The sequence below is a fragment of the Pogoniulus pusillus genome, chromosome 13 (genome assembly GCF_015220805.1).
Source record: "Pogoniulus pusillus isolate bPogPus1 chromosome 13, bPogPus1.pri, whole genome shotgun sequence".
In the NCBI taxonomy this organism is placed as follows: domain Eukaryota; kingdom Metazoa; phylum Chordata; class Aves; order Piciformes; family Lybiidae; genus Pogoniulus; species Pogoniulus pusillus.
The window spans coordinates 25,343,715-25,363,297 of NC_087276.1; the positions used below are offsets into that span (position 1 = coordinate 25,343,715).

General features: G+C 46.7%; 1 protein-coding gene across 1 annotated transcript; it reads left to right on the top strand.

The window, feature by feature from the left end:
- Positions 1 to 482: 482 nt before the first annotated feature.
- On the top strand, positions 483 to 14,203 carry LOC135180350 (cytochrome P450 3A29-like). The gene is made up of 13 exons (XM_064152713.1): positions 483 to 553; positions 3,560 to 3,653; positions 4,072 to 4,124; positions 5,866 to 5,965; positions 6,540 to 6,653; positions 6,912 to 7,000; positions 7,966 to 8,114; positions 9,262 to 9,389; positions 10,016 to 10,088; positions 10,436 to 10,596; positions 11,488 to 11,714; positions 13,358 to 13,520; positions 13,738 to 14,203. Exons 1-13 carry the CDS (start codon positions 483 to 485, stop codon positions 13,834 to 13,836), a joined length of 1,521 nt encoding a protein of 506 aa, XP_064008783.1. The 3' UTR covers positions 13,837 to 14,203.
- The last annotated feature ends 5,380 nt before the right edge of the window (positions 14,204 to 19,583 follow it).

Below are 19,583 nucleotides of genomic sequence, written 5' to 3' on the forward strand. Positions count from 1 at the left end.
ATTCTGGCAAAGTTAATTCAGCTGCCAGAAAAGATCTTGTCACGCAATATATGAATAACCTTTTCACTTCTCTTTCCCTTTTGTAAACCAACCCTGACGCCTGCTTTGGGATTTACCTTTTCACTGTAACTTGGGTTTATTTAGTTTGGTGTAGGAGCCCAGGAGCATTGCTCAGTAGGAAGTCAGTTATTACTAGTACAACAGCAACAAAAAAAAACAACCCAACAACAAACCCTAGCTGAGATGTCTGTCAACATATGCATCAAAGAATTTGAACTCTAGACAGTTCAACCAGGCATTTATCTGTCATGCAAGTTGTGTTTTTCAGATTACCTTTGCCTTCCACTCCTCCTCCTTGACGACAGCAGGACAGCCTATAAATAGCATGACTGGAGACAGAAGATTGCACACTGCAGAACGTTCCTCACGGACCTGGGACAAGCACATCAACAGAACTCAAAGTCAACCAGAGAAGAACCAAAATGAACCTTCTTCCCTCCCTCTCTATGGAGACATGGGCCCTTGTGCTTCTTTTCGTAGCCCTTTTGGTAGTGTGAGTAAAAAAAATATTCTTTACTGTGTTTTTTTTTCCTGCTTCTGCCATTATCTTCTTCTTGCTGGTGTTCATTTTCATGCAATTGGTCTGCTGAAGAGCAAACAGGTAGGTGTGGTTTCCAGATTTTCAGCCTTCAATTAAGCTGGAAATAGCAGAGGAGTCAGTACAGACTTGCTCCGAGATTTGGAGTGTTCCCATGCTCTGTTAACAACCTCGCTGCTAAGCATCAGAGCAATCATCAGATAACAATGCTGCATACCACTGGCACTGGGTACCAGCAGGGTGCTGGCTTCAGTCAGGATCGTGATCATGTAGGCTGATTGCCACAGAAATACAGCTGAAGGAAGGCTGTAACCTGACTGAGGTTACCTTATGAGTAGATGATCCTAATGTCTGACCTGCAGAGAGGGAGAGCAGCAAAAAGACACCAGAAAAAGAGCATTCATAGGATCAGTTCTTACTCCTCCTGAGGTGCCCAGGTAGGATGCTTCATGCACGGGCAGGTGGATCAAGAGGGATACTTTGCAGGAGTTAGATGTGCAACACACCTGCAAGGACAGCTTCCTGTGCCTGTCCCCACAACCCAACCATGCTGGGAGAGGAAACAAAGTCCAGAGCAAGGTCATCTCCCTGCCGATGGCTTTTCAGACAAGCTCCAGCAGGCAGGCAGGAGGATACCCTGCTGCTTCACAGGAGCCATGCTACTGAAGAAATGCTTTGTCTGCTTTGCTGATGCCTTTCTGTGCTGTAGCATAGCAGGGTTGGCTGAAAACCTCCTTCTGCTGGGACATACAGCGTCTCTGCTGGCAGCCCTTGCCAACAAGGCTAGGCTGACAAACTTTGTAGTGCTGACAAGCCCTTAGGCAGAGACAGCATGTTGCTGGCCATAAACCTTAACGATTAATGTGGTGCACATGAGCACAATCCATTTGTCTGCCCTGGCAGTGCTCCAACTGCAGCAGTTCAGTAAGCTCTGAACTTTTAGCCCTGTTTTGTACAACCTTTCCTATGATTTGGATCACTTAAAAACACCCCCCCCTCCCCCCCCCCCCCCCAAATCCAAACAAACCCAAACCAAAACCAACTCCAAATAACCCCAAAACCTGCACCTCATTTATTGACCAGAGTCCTCATACTTCAATAACTCTGTGGCCATCTAAGCTTGCTGGTCTCCAGACTCCTACCTTCTGCAGCCACTTGCAATTTTGCTGTGACAAAAGGGATGAAGTCCAGATATTTAGGCTCTGCTTTCTGAGCTCACATGGAAATTTCACTGCCCATTAGCACAGGGAAGTTGTTCAGATGCTTCTTGTCTGTCTGGGGTGATGCTGTGCCAACTCACACGTGAAGTGGTATCTGATATTTCTGGTTCACATCCGCAGTAAGAAGCAGTAATGATTATTCTCTGGCTTTGCACTGAATGGTCCTTCTCAGTCTGCAGAAAACCATGTCATGTTCCAGTCATAAGAGCATTAGACTGTGTTTTCCTGGCCATATTTCAAATGGATTAAGCCTAGCCTACGTTCCCATAGTGTTCCTGGGTTTCGTGGCCAGACCAGCCTGGCATTTCCTGGTCCTCCTGCAGCCCTGGCTGTCCATAAACATTACAAACGAGAATCCACAAACATTTTACTCCTAGTACTGAATTAACTTTTGACAGAAAAGGTTAAACATTGACAAACTGAGCTCTGTGAGACCTTTCTGCACCTGCAAACACCTTGCTCCCTAGCACCTACCTGCTTGTCTGGACCGTAAAATGAAGTTCTCCTTTGTGCCCTGGCAGAACCTGTGCTGGGGAGTCTGCTCTCACTTGGGTTCCCCCAGATTTAGGAAAGTATTATTTAATTGCAAGGAAATCCTCTCCTCAGGTCTCAGTCTAGACTCTGGCTTTTTCAGGAAAGCATCCCTGAGATGCTGGCTGAGTGGCTGCTGACATGGGGCCCAAAGAGGATCTCTGATAGCATCCCTCTGCCAAACCTCTGCAGTTTTACATCCCTTCTGCAATGAACCACTCGCTTGGGAAGCTGCAGCTACTAACTAAAACCAAATATTTTGAGGAGCTCTTTCAACACAGCCAAAGCCAAGCTTCAAAGGGCTGCAGCCCAGGCCCTTGTTGAGAAACAGAAGGCCCCGAGGTAGAAGTAGTAACTTTACAGCTGCCAAAAAAGGGTGCTTCAGAGGAAAGAAATCTGCAAAGCTGTCAATAAAATCTAAAGAGAAAAGCATCAAGACAAGACTTCCTGATGCACCACTGAGCTAACGTTGGGCTAAAGGGAGGGAGAACAAGGAATGAAATTAAAGTGCAGCTTGACAAAAGCCCTGTTTGGGACATCACTTCTAGCACTGCTTTGATTTCTGTTCAATAAAAACATGTAAGCTTGGTGTGCCTTCTTCCAGTTCCCTTTTCTGCCCCTCCTTTGGTTGGCACTGAGCTCTTCTTTTGATTTCTGCCAAAGGCTTTAAGGTCCTGTTTCTACCAGAGTACCTACGCCTTCAGCAGACAGCTGCATAGAATCATAGAATCAACCAGGTTGGAAGAGACCTCCAAGATCATCCAGTCCAACCTAGCACCCAGCCCTAGCCAGTCAACTGGACCATGGCACTAAGTGCCTCATCCAGGCTTTTCTTGAACACCTCCAGGGACGGTGCCTCCACCACCTCCCTGGGCAGCCCATTCCAATGCCAATCACTCTCTCTGGCAACAACTTCCTCCTAACATCCAGCCTAGACTTTCCCTGGCACAACTTGATACTGTGTCCCCTTGTTCTGTTGCTGGTTGTCTGCGAGAAGAGGGCATCCCCCAACTGGCTACCATGTCCCTTCAGGTAGTTGTAGACAGTAGTTTTTGCAGGGCAATTTTCTTTTGGGCCACGTTTTTTCCCAGCTCTTGGATCAGCCTCCTCTTAGAGCCAAAGAGAGGTTTGCTGCAGTCTCCACTTTTAGGAGAGCTCACAGCCCCAGTGCCACAGTGATACAGCACTGGTTGTTTTTTCTGCTCCACAGATATGGGATCTGGCCATTTGGTGTCTTCAAGAAGCTGGGCATTCCTGGGCCAACACCTCTGCCTTTCTTTGGGACGTGCTTGGAATATCGCAAGGTGAGTGAGTGAAGCCCTCCTGGCTGCAGAAACACACACCTCTGCTTGTGCAGCTGCAGCTAAGCAGATACATGGTGGTGATAACTTATCTCCAAATGCCAAGCTTCACTTCAGAGAACAGTCTGGGCAAAGGCCACGTGGGATAAGAGCTCAGTAAACACAGCTTGGCAGGTCTTGCTAAATGTCACAGGGCATTTTCAGGTGCCATGGGGCATCTCCAAACTCATGAGTGGCTGATTTACAGCTGCTCTTAGCATCCAAGCAAAGAGCTCATTCACAAGCACGATGTATATTTATGTTATCCATAATGTTTTGGAGAGGAAGAAGCAGCCCTGACCCTCAGTTTACAGATAGCTCTCATAATCCACCATCTCCAACACCCTCCCCTCTGAGATAATTTAAAAATTGCTTTCTACAGGGCTTCCTGGAATTTGACAATGAATGTTTTCAGAAATATGGGAAAGTCTGGGGGTAAGTATGAACCACTGAAATATGGGAAAGTCTGGGGGTAAGAATGAACCACTTAAATATGGCCCAGAAAGCCAACCAGAGCCTGGGCTGCATCAGAAGTGTAGCCAGCAGGCTGAGGGAGGTGATTCTCCCTCTCTACTCTGCTCTGCTGAGACCCCACCTGGAGTACTGCATCCAGTTCTGGAGCCCCTATGACAAGAGGGATGTGGAGATGCTGGAGTGTGTCCAGAGAAGGGTCACGAGGATGCTCAGAGGGCTGCAGCAGCTCTGCTATGAGGACAGACTGAAAGAGTTGGGGCTGTGCAGTCTGCAGAATAGGAGGCTCCCAGGTGACCTTCTTGTGGCCTTCCAGTGTCTGAAGGGGGACTACAAAAAAGCTGGGGCGGGACATTTTAGGCTGTTAGGGAGTGCCAGGAGTGGGGGGAATGGAGCAAAGGTGGAGGTGAGGAGATTCAGAGTGGACGTGAAGAGGAAGTTGTTGAGCATGAGAGTGGTGAGAGGCTGGAATGGGTTGCCCAGGGAGGTGGTTGAGGCCCCATGCCTGGAAGTGTTTAAGGCCAGGCTGGATGAGGCTGTGGGCAGCCTGCTCTAGGGTAGGGTGTCTGTGCCCATGGCAGGGAGGTTGGAACTAGATGATCCCTTCCAACCCTGACTGATTCTATGAAATATGCAATGCATGCAAAGGGCAGAAAACTATCAACAGGAAAGCTCCTTTTTCCCCCTCTACCTGCGGCCCTAATGGTCCCAGCATGATGACTACAGCAACAGGGTAGTCATGATGCTTTACACTAAAGCCTGGTGATTGCAGGGCTGTGCCCCTGTCATGCTATGTGACAGCTATTTAACTTATCCTACAAAAGCTATTTTAAAGCTGATAACAAAAGGCCCTCACCTGCTCCTAACAATCAGCAAAATTGTTATTTACTTAAGGGAGAACCTGGAACTGGAAGGTCAGGTTACTGTGGTTTATCAACAGCAGAGGAATGTGAGCAACTCCCAGTACAGAGTGAAGAAGCAGATCCAAAGCCCACCAACTTCCTTGTTTCTGCTGACTCTTACATGCTCTGGTGACAGCTACACTTGCTGCCATTGATCTGCTCTGGGTATCTCCTATGGCTTTTATCACTGCTGTTAGAACTTGGGCTAGGAACTTACATCTCCTCTAGGATGCATCCACTGGTCCCTGTAGCAGCTTCAGAAGATGGAGTCTAGATGAGCTACCTTTACATAAATGGAGAGAGCGCACAAATGTGCTTAATCTACATCTGTTCTGAGCGAGCATTCAGAGCCGGCAGCTTAGAAAGACAAAAACAAGGACTGAGTTTCATCTCCAAGGATATTTCAGTGCTGTCAGCCCAAGTCTCCAGACACTCAATTCAAGAGCCTGAAAGGGGTCGAACAAGTTTCCTTCTAATACAGTAATGTGTTTAAGTGTCTGGAAAAACACAGGGAGTCAGGGGAGAAAGTGAAGACACTTGCTTCATTTACTTAGCTGGTCCTTTGAGGAGCTGAGCCTTGCTCATTTCCCAGAGAATTCTGAAGGTGTTTTGTCCCCTTTACCATTTACAAAACCAGACGGGAGCAGGTCTGGGAGTCCTTTCCTGTACCTGGGCATCTACAGAAGAGCAAAGCTGCTGATGGAGAGCATCTGTTTAACATGTTTTGTTTCACGTGCCTCGGCCAAAACTTGCACTTCGACTACCTGGGGTTGTTTATCTGCCTCCTCTCCTTCCCCTTCCAGGATTTATGATGGCAGGCAGCCTGTGCTGGGTGTCCTGGACCCTCAAATCATTAAATCTGTGCTGGTTAAAGATTGCTACTCCACCTTTACCAACCGGAGGGTAAGAGCAGAAGCATCACGATGTACCACGGAGTCCAAAAAACCATGTGGCAGGGTTCCCACGGGGGATGAGTGTCTGTGCTATAGGGACTACTGTAATTGGCCACTGTATGTCACTGTTCCCCTGCCTTACAGCCTGGGGACTGCAGACCCAGGCTGGCAGAGAAGCTGTCTGCCTGCACGAATTCTGCTTGCCCATCTATGTATTTATGGATGAGCTGGAGTCCGTGTGAGCATGCAGGAGTCTGCGAGGGTCCGGCTAGCACATGTGCCACCAGCTGGGCTGCATGGCTAGCTGAGGGCTCACACACACATGTAGGGGTATTTGGCTTCTTGGGCTATTTGTTCTGGGTATGGAAATGACATCTCACAGCTGACTCAGGAAGGGGGACTATTTGTGTGTGTGTGTGTTTGTGTGTGTGTCTTGAGAGAAGCTGTTTGTAAGTCCTCAGCCTCCTGCCAGTAGTAAAAACAGCCCTGAAACAGTCTGGGCAGGGACTTGCATGCCCATTCCCATCCTTGCAAGGAAGTTACTATCTTTTCTGGGGTTAACACCTTGCCTTTTCCTCCTCTAGCGTGTGGATCTGGCAGGGGAGCTGCAACATGCTGTCTCACTTGCTGAAGATGATAAGTGGAAGAGGCTCCGTACTATGCTCTCTCCAACCTTCACCAGTGGGAAATTAAAGGAGGTAAAAAAGCGAAGCAGGTACAAACTAAACCAGAATGTAGGTAGACAGTGTTGTTTGCAAGGGTCTGATTTCTTTACTCATACCCTGGCAATTAAACCAGCCTGTTTAATTTATGCCTAATTTGAAGTGAAAAAGGCTTGAAGAAGGAGTTTAGCAGAAATATCTTATCTGTAAATATTCATGTACATTTTGTAGCCTTCATAAGCCTGTCATAAAGGAGTGAAAGACTTAAGTGACTATATCTGGTTCGTGTTACAGATGTTCCCTATAATAAAGCACTATGGGGAAGCTTTGGTGAAGAACGTTCAGAAGCGAGTGGAAAAGGACAGTGCTCTGCCTGTGAAGGAGTAAGTAGCTGCTAGGAGCAGAAGGCTAAGCTGCAAACCTTGTTAGCAAGCGCTCAGGTTCATTCGTTACTGGCAACACAGGCGGCTTGCTGAGTAAACCAGACCCCTGAAATGAGGAATGGGAACAGCTGAAAGCCTGGCTGGAAGTTTGAAAGCTTAAGCTGGAATGTCAGTGAGATTTTCTAGAGGCAGAAACCCAGAGAGAAATCTTTTCTTTCCATCTAACTCCCTGTAGAAATGCTCTGGCTCAGCTTTGTAAATCCACAGACCTAAGATAACCACAAATGCACCAGGAAGACCAAGGTTTCCCTACATATAGTCTCTGTGCACCACAGGACACTGGGGTTGCTGGCCGCTCTGCCCACCACAGCTCTGGAGGACGCTCCATCACCTGCTCCATTGCTGGGGACACTGGGGAGGGAAGCTGTGGTGTGGCCCCAGATGTGCCATCCTGTGCCTCTGAAACAAAATCTATGCATTTCATCTCCAATTTCAAGGCACAGCTGCAGAAGAGGCAGCTGCACACCAGGAGTCACACACTAGCAAAGCTCTCCCCTGCCAAGGAGAGAGCTTAAACAATTTGTAGTACTGTAGGGCTGCACAGGGTTGAACAAAGCCATTTTCATGGCATGTTTGAAGCAAGGTGTGTTACCACCTCTCTCCAAGAAGCATGCTCAAGAGCCACATGCTGTCCTTGCACTAACCTGTTTGTGTAGCCACATGCTGTTCCAAAATCCTCAGGAAAGCTGTCTGACTTCAGAACCCACACAGGCTTGAAAACAAAGCTCTCTAAAATTCTATCCCTTTCACTAGAGGTGCTTTGCAGCTACCACATACCCAATTTCTTTTTCAAAAGCAGGATAGGAAGCCTTAGGAGAAGTTATATTTGGATGTCACATAGGCCTTAGGGAAAAATATGTTCACCTGGTCCATACTTTTAACCTGTCTCTTCCATCTTTCCTCAGCATCTTTGGAAGCTACAGCATGGACGTCGTCACCAGCACCTCATTCGGTGTAAACACTGACTCCATGAACAACCCCAACACCCCATTTGTCAGAGAGATGAAGAAACTGGTCAAGTTTGACTTTTTTGACCCAATCTTCATCTTGATATGTAAGTGACTTTGTTGTTGAAAACCTCACTCAGGTGTCACAGTACTATTGCAGTATGGCTCTAGGCAGCATTGAACTGGTGCATCCTATACATTAACCAGACAACTAGTGCACAGATAACTTCACTAGCTAGGCTGGAAGTCCTAATGGCTCATCTCATGCTCTCTTCATTGTTACCTTCATGCTGAAACTCTAGGAATGAGATGGGTAGTAATTTCTTCCACCTTTGGCATGCTCAATGCAAGAAGCAGATGAACATCCCAGCCAATATCCAAATCAGTGACAGATAACTTCACTAGATAGGCAGGAAGTCCTAATGGCTCATCTCATGCTCTCCTCATTGTTACCTTCATGCTGAAACTCTAGGAATGAGATGGGTAGTAATTTCTTCCACCTTTGGTATGCACAATGCAAGAGACAGATGAACATCCCAGCCAATATCCAAATCAGTGACAGAAAATGATTTATGGATTGGAAAGCAAGTTCAGCTATGAGGCTTGAAGAGAATGGTGCTATCTGAAATTATTTTTCTGGGAGAGAGTCCTGAGTGTGGACTGTAATTAGATGAAATTTCCTAGCAGTGCAATGGTTTAGCAGTGGTAGTGATGGACCTTAAATGACTTGCAGCCTTAAATCAAGGTTGAAAATATGGGGGATGGTTGTGAACTGCTCACAAAGGTGGTTCTGATGCTGTAGACTTTTTGGATCCATACATGAGCTCAAGATCCAGCCTCTGTGGTGAAGGAAATGCTCTGAACAGGACCTGAAATAATGTTTGTAAGAGCCCAGCATGGCAGTGAATAGCTCAGCCTGAAGAAAAGAATTCAGCATCTGCAATATTTCTCTTGAGCCACAATGTGCTGAAGTGACCTGTCCTTAGAAAGAGAAGGTGACATAGGCTTTGGTCACCTCTTAAAGCATTGGTTATAGCCAGCTCAGTTGTGCCCATTTGACAGAACCTTGGGAGAGGATTGCATCAAGACAAATGATCCCAATAGATGCAGAAAGAGGGGGGAAAGGCAAAATCCAGTCTTTTGCCAGGTAAAAAGAAATAAAGAAAGGAAATAAGTTCTCAGTAGCATCTCTGGCTATTTTATGAGGTGAGGTTCGTTTACACCGTATGATTTTATTCTCCATTTATTTTTCAGTTGTATTCCCATTCCTTGCTCCTCTCATGGCCAAGATGAACTTCAGCATCTTCCCTGTCAGTGCTGTAGATTTCTTCAAGAGATCCATCTTAAAAATTAAGAAGGAACGTGAACAAGGCACCCACAAGGTAAACAACCATGAATTTGCTAGCAACTGGGGAATAAAATACACCCAAGGGAAACATAATTAGGGTGATGATATCAAGGGTGAAGCCAATGTGCAGAGTCTGGAATCCAATTATAGTGTAAATACTGTCAGAAAAGTCTCACCTGTCCAAGGAGCAAGTGGATTTTGTACATCCATGATCTGAAGCTAAATTCAGATAAAGGCTTGGTAGGATTGGACTAAGCTTGGGTCTGCAGAACTTGTAAGAAATCAGAAGCAAGAGACTCTGAAGATTAGGCAGAGGATGAGGGAGCAAATAACGAGATCAGCACAAAAGCAGCAATGCTACCTTTCAGGGTTGCTCCTTTCCTTCTCACTTGTCAAAAAATGAATCTGTTACCCAGCAAAATTCACCCGTTTAGAGTTTGGATCCCTTGGAATTAATTGCAGACGCTGCTTTCCCACCCAATGGCTTGAAAAAGACAGATAGTTTGCAAAACAAAAGGCAAGTGTTTTGTTTTTCAACAGGGAAGTCATCTGCATTTTGGAGATACTTTCAGTTTAAAAATAGTGCTTAGCCTATGAAATCTGCCTATCTGAGCCCTCCAGGGGACTCACCACCAAATACTCTCCTGCTTTTCTTCTTAGGGCAGGGTAGATTTTCTGCAGCTGATGATCGAATCCCAGAAAGGGGGCTTTGAAGAGAATCACTCTTATAAAGGTAACAACCTACAAATACTCATCATGGGAACAGGGGTTGCAGGATTGAGGAGACCGACCAACTTCATGCATTAGTCTCTGTCCCTCATTGCCAGCACTAGGATTAAGGGACGTACCCCAGGATCATTTGCCATGCAGGAGGACTGTTATGTCCACCATTTATACCCAGGAAACATCTGGCCCCTCTACCAAGTGACTTTTCCCATACACTTAGCAGAGAAGCTATCAATGTGTTATCAGAAAACAACCCCAAGGCTACCTCAGACCCACCTATTGCTACCTGCTCATGGCTAAGTGCATCAGCTAACACTGGTTTTGCTCATCAGCTTGTGTCCTCTCTCTTTGCAGCCCTGACTGACATTGAGGTCTTCTCACAAGCATTCATCTTTATCTTTGCTGGGTATGAACCCACCAGCAATGCACTTGGTTACCTGGCATATGAACTGGCCACGCATCCTGATGTGCAGCAAAAACTGCTGGAGGAGATCGACACAGTTTTACCCAACAAGGTAAGGGGATAGTGAGTGATGCCACTGCTGTCTTTGTTCAGTAAAGACAATGAGAAATCCTTAGCTCCTAAACACCTTGCCCATGGGCTTTTCCAAGAGCTCTAAGAAACACATACTGAGACATCTCAGCTTTGCAGTGGTTTTGATTTGGCAGCTGAAACCTTCCAGGCCACCCCGCTGCACAGGCCCATTTGCCATACTCTGCTCTCATGCACAACTGGAATCATAGAATCAGTCAGGGTTGGAAGGGACCACAAGGATCATCTAGTTCCAAACCCCCTGCCATGGACAAGGACACCCTACCCTAGAGCAGGCTGCCCACAGCCTCATCCAGCCTGGCCTTAAACACCTCCAGGCATGGGGCCTCAACCACTTCCCTGGGCAACACATTCCAGCCTCTCACCACTCTCATGCTGAAGGAATTCCTCCTCGTGTCCAGGCTGAATCTCCCCACCTCCAGCTTTGCTCCATTCCCCCTAGTCCTGTCACTCCCTGACACCCTAAAAAGTCCCTCCCCAGATTTTCATGGAGAGATTGGTCAGGGACTGGAATGGGCTGCCCAGGGAGATGGTAGAGTCATCCACCCTGGATGTGTTTAAGGGTCATTTGGATGTGGTACTCGGGAATATGGTTTAAGGTGAATCTTGTAGAGTAGGTTGGATTTGGTGATCCTGAGGGTTTTTTCCAACCTGGACGTTTCTGTGATTCTGTGGATGTGGATTTCGAGGCATTTCCATCACTCAGGGATGGAAAATGAAACAGAATGCTCAAGTTCTACCTTGGAGCTTGTCCTTCAGTGAGTCTGAGTCACTAAGGGGAAGGAGGGGTTGGAACCATTCCAGCCTCAGCAGTCGTTTTAGGCTGATCCACCGTTCTCCTGTTGGCCTACAGGCTCCTCTCACATACGAAGCAGTGATGCAGATGGAGTATCTTGACATGGCAATAAATGAAACCCTTCGGCTCTATCCCATCGGAGGACGGATCGAGAGAACCTGCAAGAAAGATGTAGAAATTCATGGAGTGACCATTCCCAAAGGAACTGTCGTTATGATCCCACCCTACATCCTGCACCGCAACGCTGACTACTGGCCAAACCCAGAGGAGTTCAGACCAGAAAGGTACACAAAAAGCATAGCACAAGGGAAGAAATACCCTGCTGCTTTTTCCTCACGTAGTAATTAAGTATTAATCTCTGATTAGCTTCCTAGTGGTGTTCTTCCTATCTTTTTGCAAAGAATATCAGTGGGAAATTGCAGGCTCTTGGGAATGTCGTGTTAGAAAATGAGCTTTGCACTTAAAGCAGAGCTTCAAATGTACTCTGATGGGCAGGACAATTCTGATACCTCACAGTATCTTGCACCATTTCTTAGGCTTGCTGGCAGAGGGTAGTTGGTGAGTTTCTGTAACTGCCAGCCATCCTTCTGTGTAATCTTCTCTGTTCAGCCTGTTTCTTCACACAGGCTTTGCTGCCAAATATACCAGACTTAATCCTTCCAGAGTTGCCTTCCCTGTTTCCAAGGCAGTGATAACTTTTCCCTAGTTGATTACTTCTATAATTGGTATAATAAACTCATAGAATCATTGGATCAACAAGGTTGGGAGAGACTTCCAAGCTCATCCAGTCCAACCTATTACCCAGCCCTATCCAATTAACTAGACCACGGCACTAATAGACTGGTTTGGGCTGGAAGTGACCTATAGAGGTTTAGTAGTCCAAACCCAACTGCAGTAAGCAGGGACAACCCTCAACTAGATCAGGTTGCTCAAATCCCCAGCAAGCCTTACCTTGAATGTCTCCAGGGAAGGGGCCTCTACCACCTCCCTGGGCAATCTGTTCCACTGTTCCACCACCCTCACAGTAAATAACTTATTTCTACTGTTCAATCTAATTCTATCCTCCTCTAGTTTTAAACCATTACTCCTTGTCCTATTGCCACATGCCCTTGTAAACAGGCAAACCCTTGTAAACCATTGTATCTACCTCACATTGTGAGCTAGGCTGAAGCCACAGGTTGCTCTTAAGCAAAATGATTCCTGTTTTCCCTCTTTCCAAATACAACAGATGGTGAATGTCAGTCACTTTGGGAAAGCCCAGTCTGGACAGGCAGAATTAAAAGAAAACACCAAAGTAGTATCCCACCCTGTCCTGGACAAGGGCTCAGACTGAGCCCTTGGTGAGACCCCATCTGGAGTACTGCATCCAGTTCTGGAGCCCCTATGACAAGAGGGATGTGGAGATGCTGGAGTATGTCCAGAGAAGGGCCACGAGGATGCTCAGAGGGCTGCAGCAGCTCTGCTATGAGGACAGGCTGAAAGAGTTGGGGCTGTGCAGTCTGGAGAAGAGGAGGCTCCCAGGTGACCTTCTTGTGGCCTTCCAGGATTTGAAGGGGGGGGCTACAAAAATGCCGGGGAGGGACTTTTTAGGAGTGACAGGACTCGGGGGAATGGAGCAAAGCTGGAGGTGGGGAGATTCAGACTGGACGTGAGGAGGAATTCCTTCAGCATGAGAGTGGTGAGAGGCTGGAATGGGTTGCCCAGAGAGGTGGTTGAGGCCCCATGCCTGGAGGTGTTTAAGGCCAGGCTGGATGAGGCTGTGGCCAGCCTGATCTAGGGTAGAGTATCCCTGCCCAAGGCAGGGGCTTGGAACTAGATGATCCTTGTGGTCCCTTCCAATCCTGACTGATTCTATGATTCTAAGATACGTAGCCTTTTTGGTTTTTACCTGCCTTCATTTCTTTCCCCCAACTGTATCATTATGCAGGTTCAGTAAGGAAAACAAGGAGAGCATAGACCCATATACATACCTTCCCTTTGGAACTGGTCCCAGGAACTGCATTGGGATGCGGTTTGCTACCCTGACTCTGAAAGTTGCCATCGTTGCCCTATTGCAACAATTCACCTTCCAGATCTGCAAAGAAACTCAGGTGAGTTACTGCATGATGATTTGAAACTCACATGAGAAGAACCAAGTGCCTGGTTTCTCACCATGGGTGCCTACACCAAATGCTTTACAGATTCAGGAGGTCCACTTTCAGGCACTATGGATAAAGTTTGTCCAAACCATGGCCAGGCCTCTTCCCTTTCATCTCTACTTACATAATTTGCCTATTTCTAAGCATGTTTTTCCTCTTATTGTTGCAGATCCCTATCAAGCTGACTTCAAGGGGACTCTTAAATCCAGAGAAACCAATTATTCTGAAGTTCGTCCCCCGGTCCAACACCTCACGTGCAGAGGCATAAACCCAAGATGTGTCTGCAATGTTCTGCAGCATCTGTGGAGTGCTACCAAAGGGATCACACGTTGCAGGAAATCTCTCCTACGTGCACAGGCACAGAAGAGCAGCTCTAGTTAATTCTGGAAGCAATTACTACATACTTACTAATAAACATAGCTGTCAGAAACCTAACGTGGATCACTGGGCAGTGACAATACACAGCCCCCTTAATTCTGATTGCAGAAAACAAGAAATAAATCCAAATGAGCACCTGATCATCCACTGACTTCTGTGGGGACTTCTCCATCTGGAGAGAAGGAATTACTATCTCATCCAAGAGAAATAAGGCGTGATGGAAATTCAAATCAGCAGACACCAAGCTGGGAGGCTTGGCTGATACAGCTGTGTAGTGGTTTGGGTGTTACCCCCCCCCCCCCCCCCCCCCCCCCTTTGGAAATCACCCAGCCAGCTCTGGAAATTTGAATGAAGCTTATATTTACAGTTTAGCTCAACATAGAAGCAGATATTTACACTGTACACAGTTAGATACAGAAATATACAAGGTAAAAGGTAATACAGAAACACAACAGCCCTCCCAGAAACCTGAGTCCCCAGGAGGGGCTCCCAACCGCCCTGCTGCCTTCTCTCACCCCTCTCAACCTTACCCCAGTCCCAAGGAAGAATGGAGGTTTGGCCAGGGGGTTAGGAAGCAAAGTGGATTAATCAGAGAGATGGCAGAGAGGCTAGAGAGAGAAATGCAGCTCTGAGCTCCCCAGCAGAAGAACGACAACTCCTTTATCTGTGTTTGGGTTCTTGTTCTTATACATCTCAGCAAGCCTATGAGTGAAGTAGACATCAGCACTGTTTCTCTTTCACAGCCTGTGATCTAATCCTTCTCACCAAAACATTCTAGCTAGCTTCAGACTAGCACAAGCTGAAGGCTGTGCAGCCATCCAGTGAGACCTGGACAGACTGAGAGCTGGGCACAGAGGAACCAGAGGAAGTTCAACAAGGACAAGTGCAGAGTCCTGCATCTGGGGAGGAACAATAAACTGCACCAGTACAGGCTGGGAGGTGATCTGCTGGAGAGCAGCCCTGTGGAGAGGGACCTGGGGATCCTGGTGGATAACAAGTTAACCATGGCACAGCAATGAGCCCTTGTGGCCAAGAAGGCCAATGGGATCCTGGGGTGTATTAGGAGTGTGTCCAGCAGATCAAGGGAGGTTCTCCTCCCCCTCTACTCTGCCCTGCTGAGACCTCATCTTGAATACTGAATACTGTGACCTTGCTGGGTGGGAGTGGATGACTTCTCTGTTTGAAATTTCATGTGTTCTAATTGAGCTGACTGGTGTGAGACTGCATCCCAGTCACCAACTCTCTCTTGTGCCATGTGTTAATTAAACTAAAGTGTCTGCAAATACTGCCGTTAGAAATGTTTGAGAGCTGCTCTGTGTTGTGTATAGTGGCTGATCACTTCCTATTTAAAACCTGTATTCAGCCTCAACCCTTGAAATTATCCATGTACACTGCTTGCCACTTAATTTAATGAATCTGATCCTTCATTTAGTGTGATCAAACCCTCCCATTTGTACAGTATTTTACAAACACTACAACTCCCACCTCTTAGTTAGATTAAGAGGTTGCCTTCAGTTCAGTGCTGGCCAATTCTTTTCCATGCTGGAGTGACAGAGGATGGATTGCAGAGAGCAGCAGGAGCAGCTTGCAGGAGCTGGTGACAGCATTGTGGGAAGGCTCCCGCGTCTGGAAAAATTGCCTGGATGCAACTTGTAGCTGAGCCTTACCTCCAGAGCCACGGGTGGGGTTTGCACACTGCCAGTGGTGGGATGTCATCCTGCTGTGAGCTGCTTTGCTCTTGAACTGTTCCAGGGCAGTCTCTGGCTTGGAGCCTGTAGGCTGGTCTTGCATAATGCTTTGACCAAAGTACCGATGCCATCCCTCACTGTTGAAGCAGGGAATATCAAAAAGCAGATCTCCCAGTTCTGAATTTCACATGTGGTTAACCCCTGCATATTGTGCTGCTCCTGACACCTACAAACCAAGAAGGAAGCCAGTAAAATGGGAAAGGTTTTTTAGAAGAGCTGCAAATGTGAGCAGGTCACTCCTTAAACTTTCTCCTGGCATCCTCCACTTGAAGGCAATATTTCCCAAATCATAGTCTGTAATTTTCTCCTATGGCTGTGTGCTCTTCTCTTCACTCTAGCAGACAAAACCACAACGTGACCCAAATGCTACAATTCAACATAGCACAGATTTATTCATGTCCCTTCTTTAACAGCAATGACCATGAAGGAATTTGGGAGTGATCAGCCATCACTGCAGTAGATCCCTGATCACTGGAAATCCCCACATCAAAGCTGTCCATTTTTCAGCAATGCTCACCAGGCTCTAATTCAATAGTAAGCAGCTTGTGCTCTCCCAAAAGGCAGATAAAACAATTGTAGTGCTCCCTTCTGATTCATCACCTGTGAAAAATGGTTTGGCTACGTACACAGCAAGGCAGTCAGGAGTGCTGTCAATAAAGCACTTCCTCAGTGTAAACTGTTGCTCATGTCTTACCAGGGGTTCAAAGCCCTCAGTGGAAGAGTTGGGTTTGTAAAGTTGGAGCAGCTCTGATGGAGAGAGTGCAATGTCCCTACATGGACACCCTGGCTAAAAATGCCTTTTCCCAGTGAAAAAAAATAGTGCTAGGCAAACCCAACTCCAAATAAAAGAGAAGGGAAGGGAAAGCCATCATAGAATCAACCAGGTTAGAAGAGACCTCCAAGATCGTGCAGTCCAACCTATCCCCTAGCCCTAGCCAATCAACTAGACCATGGCACTAAGTGCCTCATCCAGGCTTTTCTTGAACACCCCCAGGGATGGTGCCTCCACCACCTCCCTGGGCAGCCCATTCCAATGGTAAATCACTCTCTTCATGAAGAACTTCCTCCTAACATCCAGCCTATGAACACAGCAAGTCACTCCCGTGCCAAACAGCTGCTTTGAAGTAAAGCCATTTTGGAACATAATGAATGCAACCAAACTCTTTTGGATGGTGCTGAGAACCAGAAAGGGTTAACCCAGCTGTAGCCCAAGACAAGGCAGTGGCTGCCCAGCTCGTGGCATCTCCGGGAATGAAGTCATTAGCGTAACCGTACAGATCATTCCTCCAAATGTGAAAAATGTGACTAATTCTCCAGCTTCAGCCAATTATGACCTGCCAGGACTATCATAACAGCCCATAAATAACGTGTAACAAAATCATGGTAATGAGTCTTCTAGAAGAAAATTAGATCCTCTGTGTCTTAACTCCACAAAATTACTTTGCTCATAAGGGCTGCCTCCGTCATTACCAGCACTTTCCATTGCTTTGCTGCCCAGCCCTCAGAAGTGGCTGGGACCTGGCCAGGAGTCTGCTGATCCTGTAGGTGTGCATTCATCAGGTTTGTTTGCACTAGTTTGGCAGTCTCCTTTTTGAGCCAGACATATCACACCTTATCTTGATTTCCAAATGCTTTCTCTGATAAAACATTTACTTGCTGTAGACCTTGCCAATTCATGGATTCATAGAATACCAGCTTGGAAAGGATCTCAAGGATCATAGAATAGAATCACAGAATCAGTCAGAGTTGGAAGGGACAACAAGGATCATCTAGTTCCAACCTCCCTGCCATGGGCAGGGACACTCTACCCTAGATCAGCCTGGCCTTAAACACCTCCAGGGATGGGGCCTCAACCACCTCCCTGGCAACCCATTCCACTCTCATGGTGCACAACTTCCTCCTCACATCCAGTTTGAATCTACCCACCTCCAGCTTTGCTCCATTCCCCCTAGTCCTGTCACTGCCTGATATCCTAGATCATCTAGTTCAAACTGTCAGGGCAAGAATATAGTTTAAATGAGATGGTTTAGCACTTCCAACTCCTTTAACTGATTCAACAGATCCTTGGGAGGTCTGGGCTGTCATGTTGTCCCAAGATAGCTGGGTCTTTGTTAGGAACAAAGGGCTTCTAAAGACAGTACAAGATACTTCTGTTTCACCTCCTTCCCTAACTCATCTCAAACTTTAAGAAAGGAAGAAAAAAAAAGAATGAAGAAAATGGAGATTACATCAACAGTTAAGAAAACAAAACAGAAGAAAAAAAGAAAGGAAAAAAAAAAGAATCTTTTTTTTTTTTTTCAAAGATTTCACAACTGCATCCCATCAGAGAAGGGGAGATGTAATAGCAGCCTTCCAGTACCTGAAGGGGGCCTACAGGAAGGATGGAGAGAGACAAAGGCCTGCAGTGATAGGATGAGATGGAATGGCTTCAAGCTGGAGAAGAACAGACTTACATTGGATGTTAGGAACAGGTTCTTTACCACAAGAGTAGTGGAACACTGGAACAGGTCCCCTGGGGAGGTGGCTGGGGCACCAATTCCTGAAGATATTTAAAGTGAGGTTCTACAGGGCTCTGGATAACTTGGTCTAGTTGAGGATGCCTCTGCTGGAGATTGGACTAGATGACTTTCAGAGGTCCCTTCCAACACAAACCATTCTATGATTCTGAATCTATGGTTCTAAGTCACTGTCTCGTCACCCTGCAGGTGTAACGGACATGGGGATGCTAAGAGGGCTGCAGCAGCTCTGCTATGAGGACAGACTGAAAGAGTTGGGGCTGTTCAGTCTGGAGAAGAGGAGGCTCCCAGGTGACCTTCTGGTGGCCTTCCAGGATCTGAAGGGGGCCTACAAAATAGCTGGGGAGGGACTTTATAGGCTATCAGGGAGTGACAGGACTAGGAGGAATGCAGCAAAGCTGGATGGGGAGATTCAGACTGGCTGTCTGGAAGTTCTTCACCATTAGAATGGTGAGAGCCTGGAATGGGTTGCTCAGGGAGGTGATTTAGGCTCCATCTCTGGAGATATTTAAGGCCAGGCTGGATGAAGCTGTGGGTAGGGTAGGGTGTCCCTGCCCATGAGAGGCGGTTTGGAACTGGCTGATCCTTGTGGTTCCTTCCAACCCTGACTGATTCTATGATTCTAAATCACAGGCACAGCTCAGAAAGACATGCAGAAATATATTCCCCTTAATACAGAAAGGCTTTCTGAGAAGTTCCCAAAGGAGATGGATACCCCCTGATATGAGAACGGTTGTAGTGTCAGTCCTGATGAAAGACAAAGACAATCATAGGCTGGGGAATTTGTTTTCTGGTCCTCGGTTAACTACAGCAGAATAACCATCAATGCTCTAGCAACTTGCCTAAATGATGTAATACTTCCAGTTGATTGCAATGATCAAATGGATTTTATGAAAAACAGGTTTTCTGCTTACAGCAGAGGAATATTTCATGTGCCTCGCCAAGTCAGTTATTAGGTGTCGCAATACCGGGCTGAGCCCTGACACATAGAAGAATGGCCTGACTATTACCAAACTAAGTGTCCCTAAAGTATTGAAGTCTTTTGCTATTCCACTTTGCCTTTAAAGTGAAAAATGAAACATTTTCAGACATATTTCACCTGAAAGGAAGAATAGGCAGTGTTGCTCCTTTTACCTTACCCTCTTCTGAGATGCAATTTCTCTATTGATACTCTGGCATCAGAAGCCTACAAGTCAGAAGATACACAAATGAAAGAGCAAGGATGCAGAATTGGTTTAGCTCTCATGGTCCCTCCTTCCTCTCTCCATCTCCCTTTGGAGATAACAAGCCATGGTATGACAGATAGCTTGGGAACATGGAAAACCTGTAGGTGAATGTATGCATTGGCATCACCTTTGTCTGCTGTAATGGAG

Excerpts from the sequence above, each read along its gene's own strand:
- LOC135180350 (XM_064152713.1), top strand. The coding sequence starts at position 483 with ATGAACCTTCTTCCCTCCCTCTCTATGGAGACATGGGCCCTTGTGCTT. Across the intron at positions 3,654-4,071 it reads CGTGCTTGGAATATCGCAAG|GGCTTCCTGGAATTTGACAA; the intron begins GTGAGTGAGTGA and ends TGCTTTCTACAG. Across the intron at positions 10,089-10,435 it reads AGAGAATCACTCTTATAAAG|CCCTGACTGACATTGAGGTC; the intron begins GTAACAACCTAC and ends CTCTCTTTGCAG.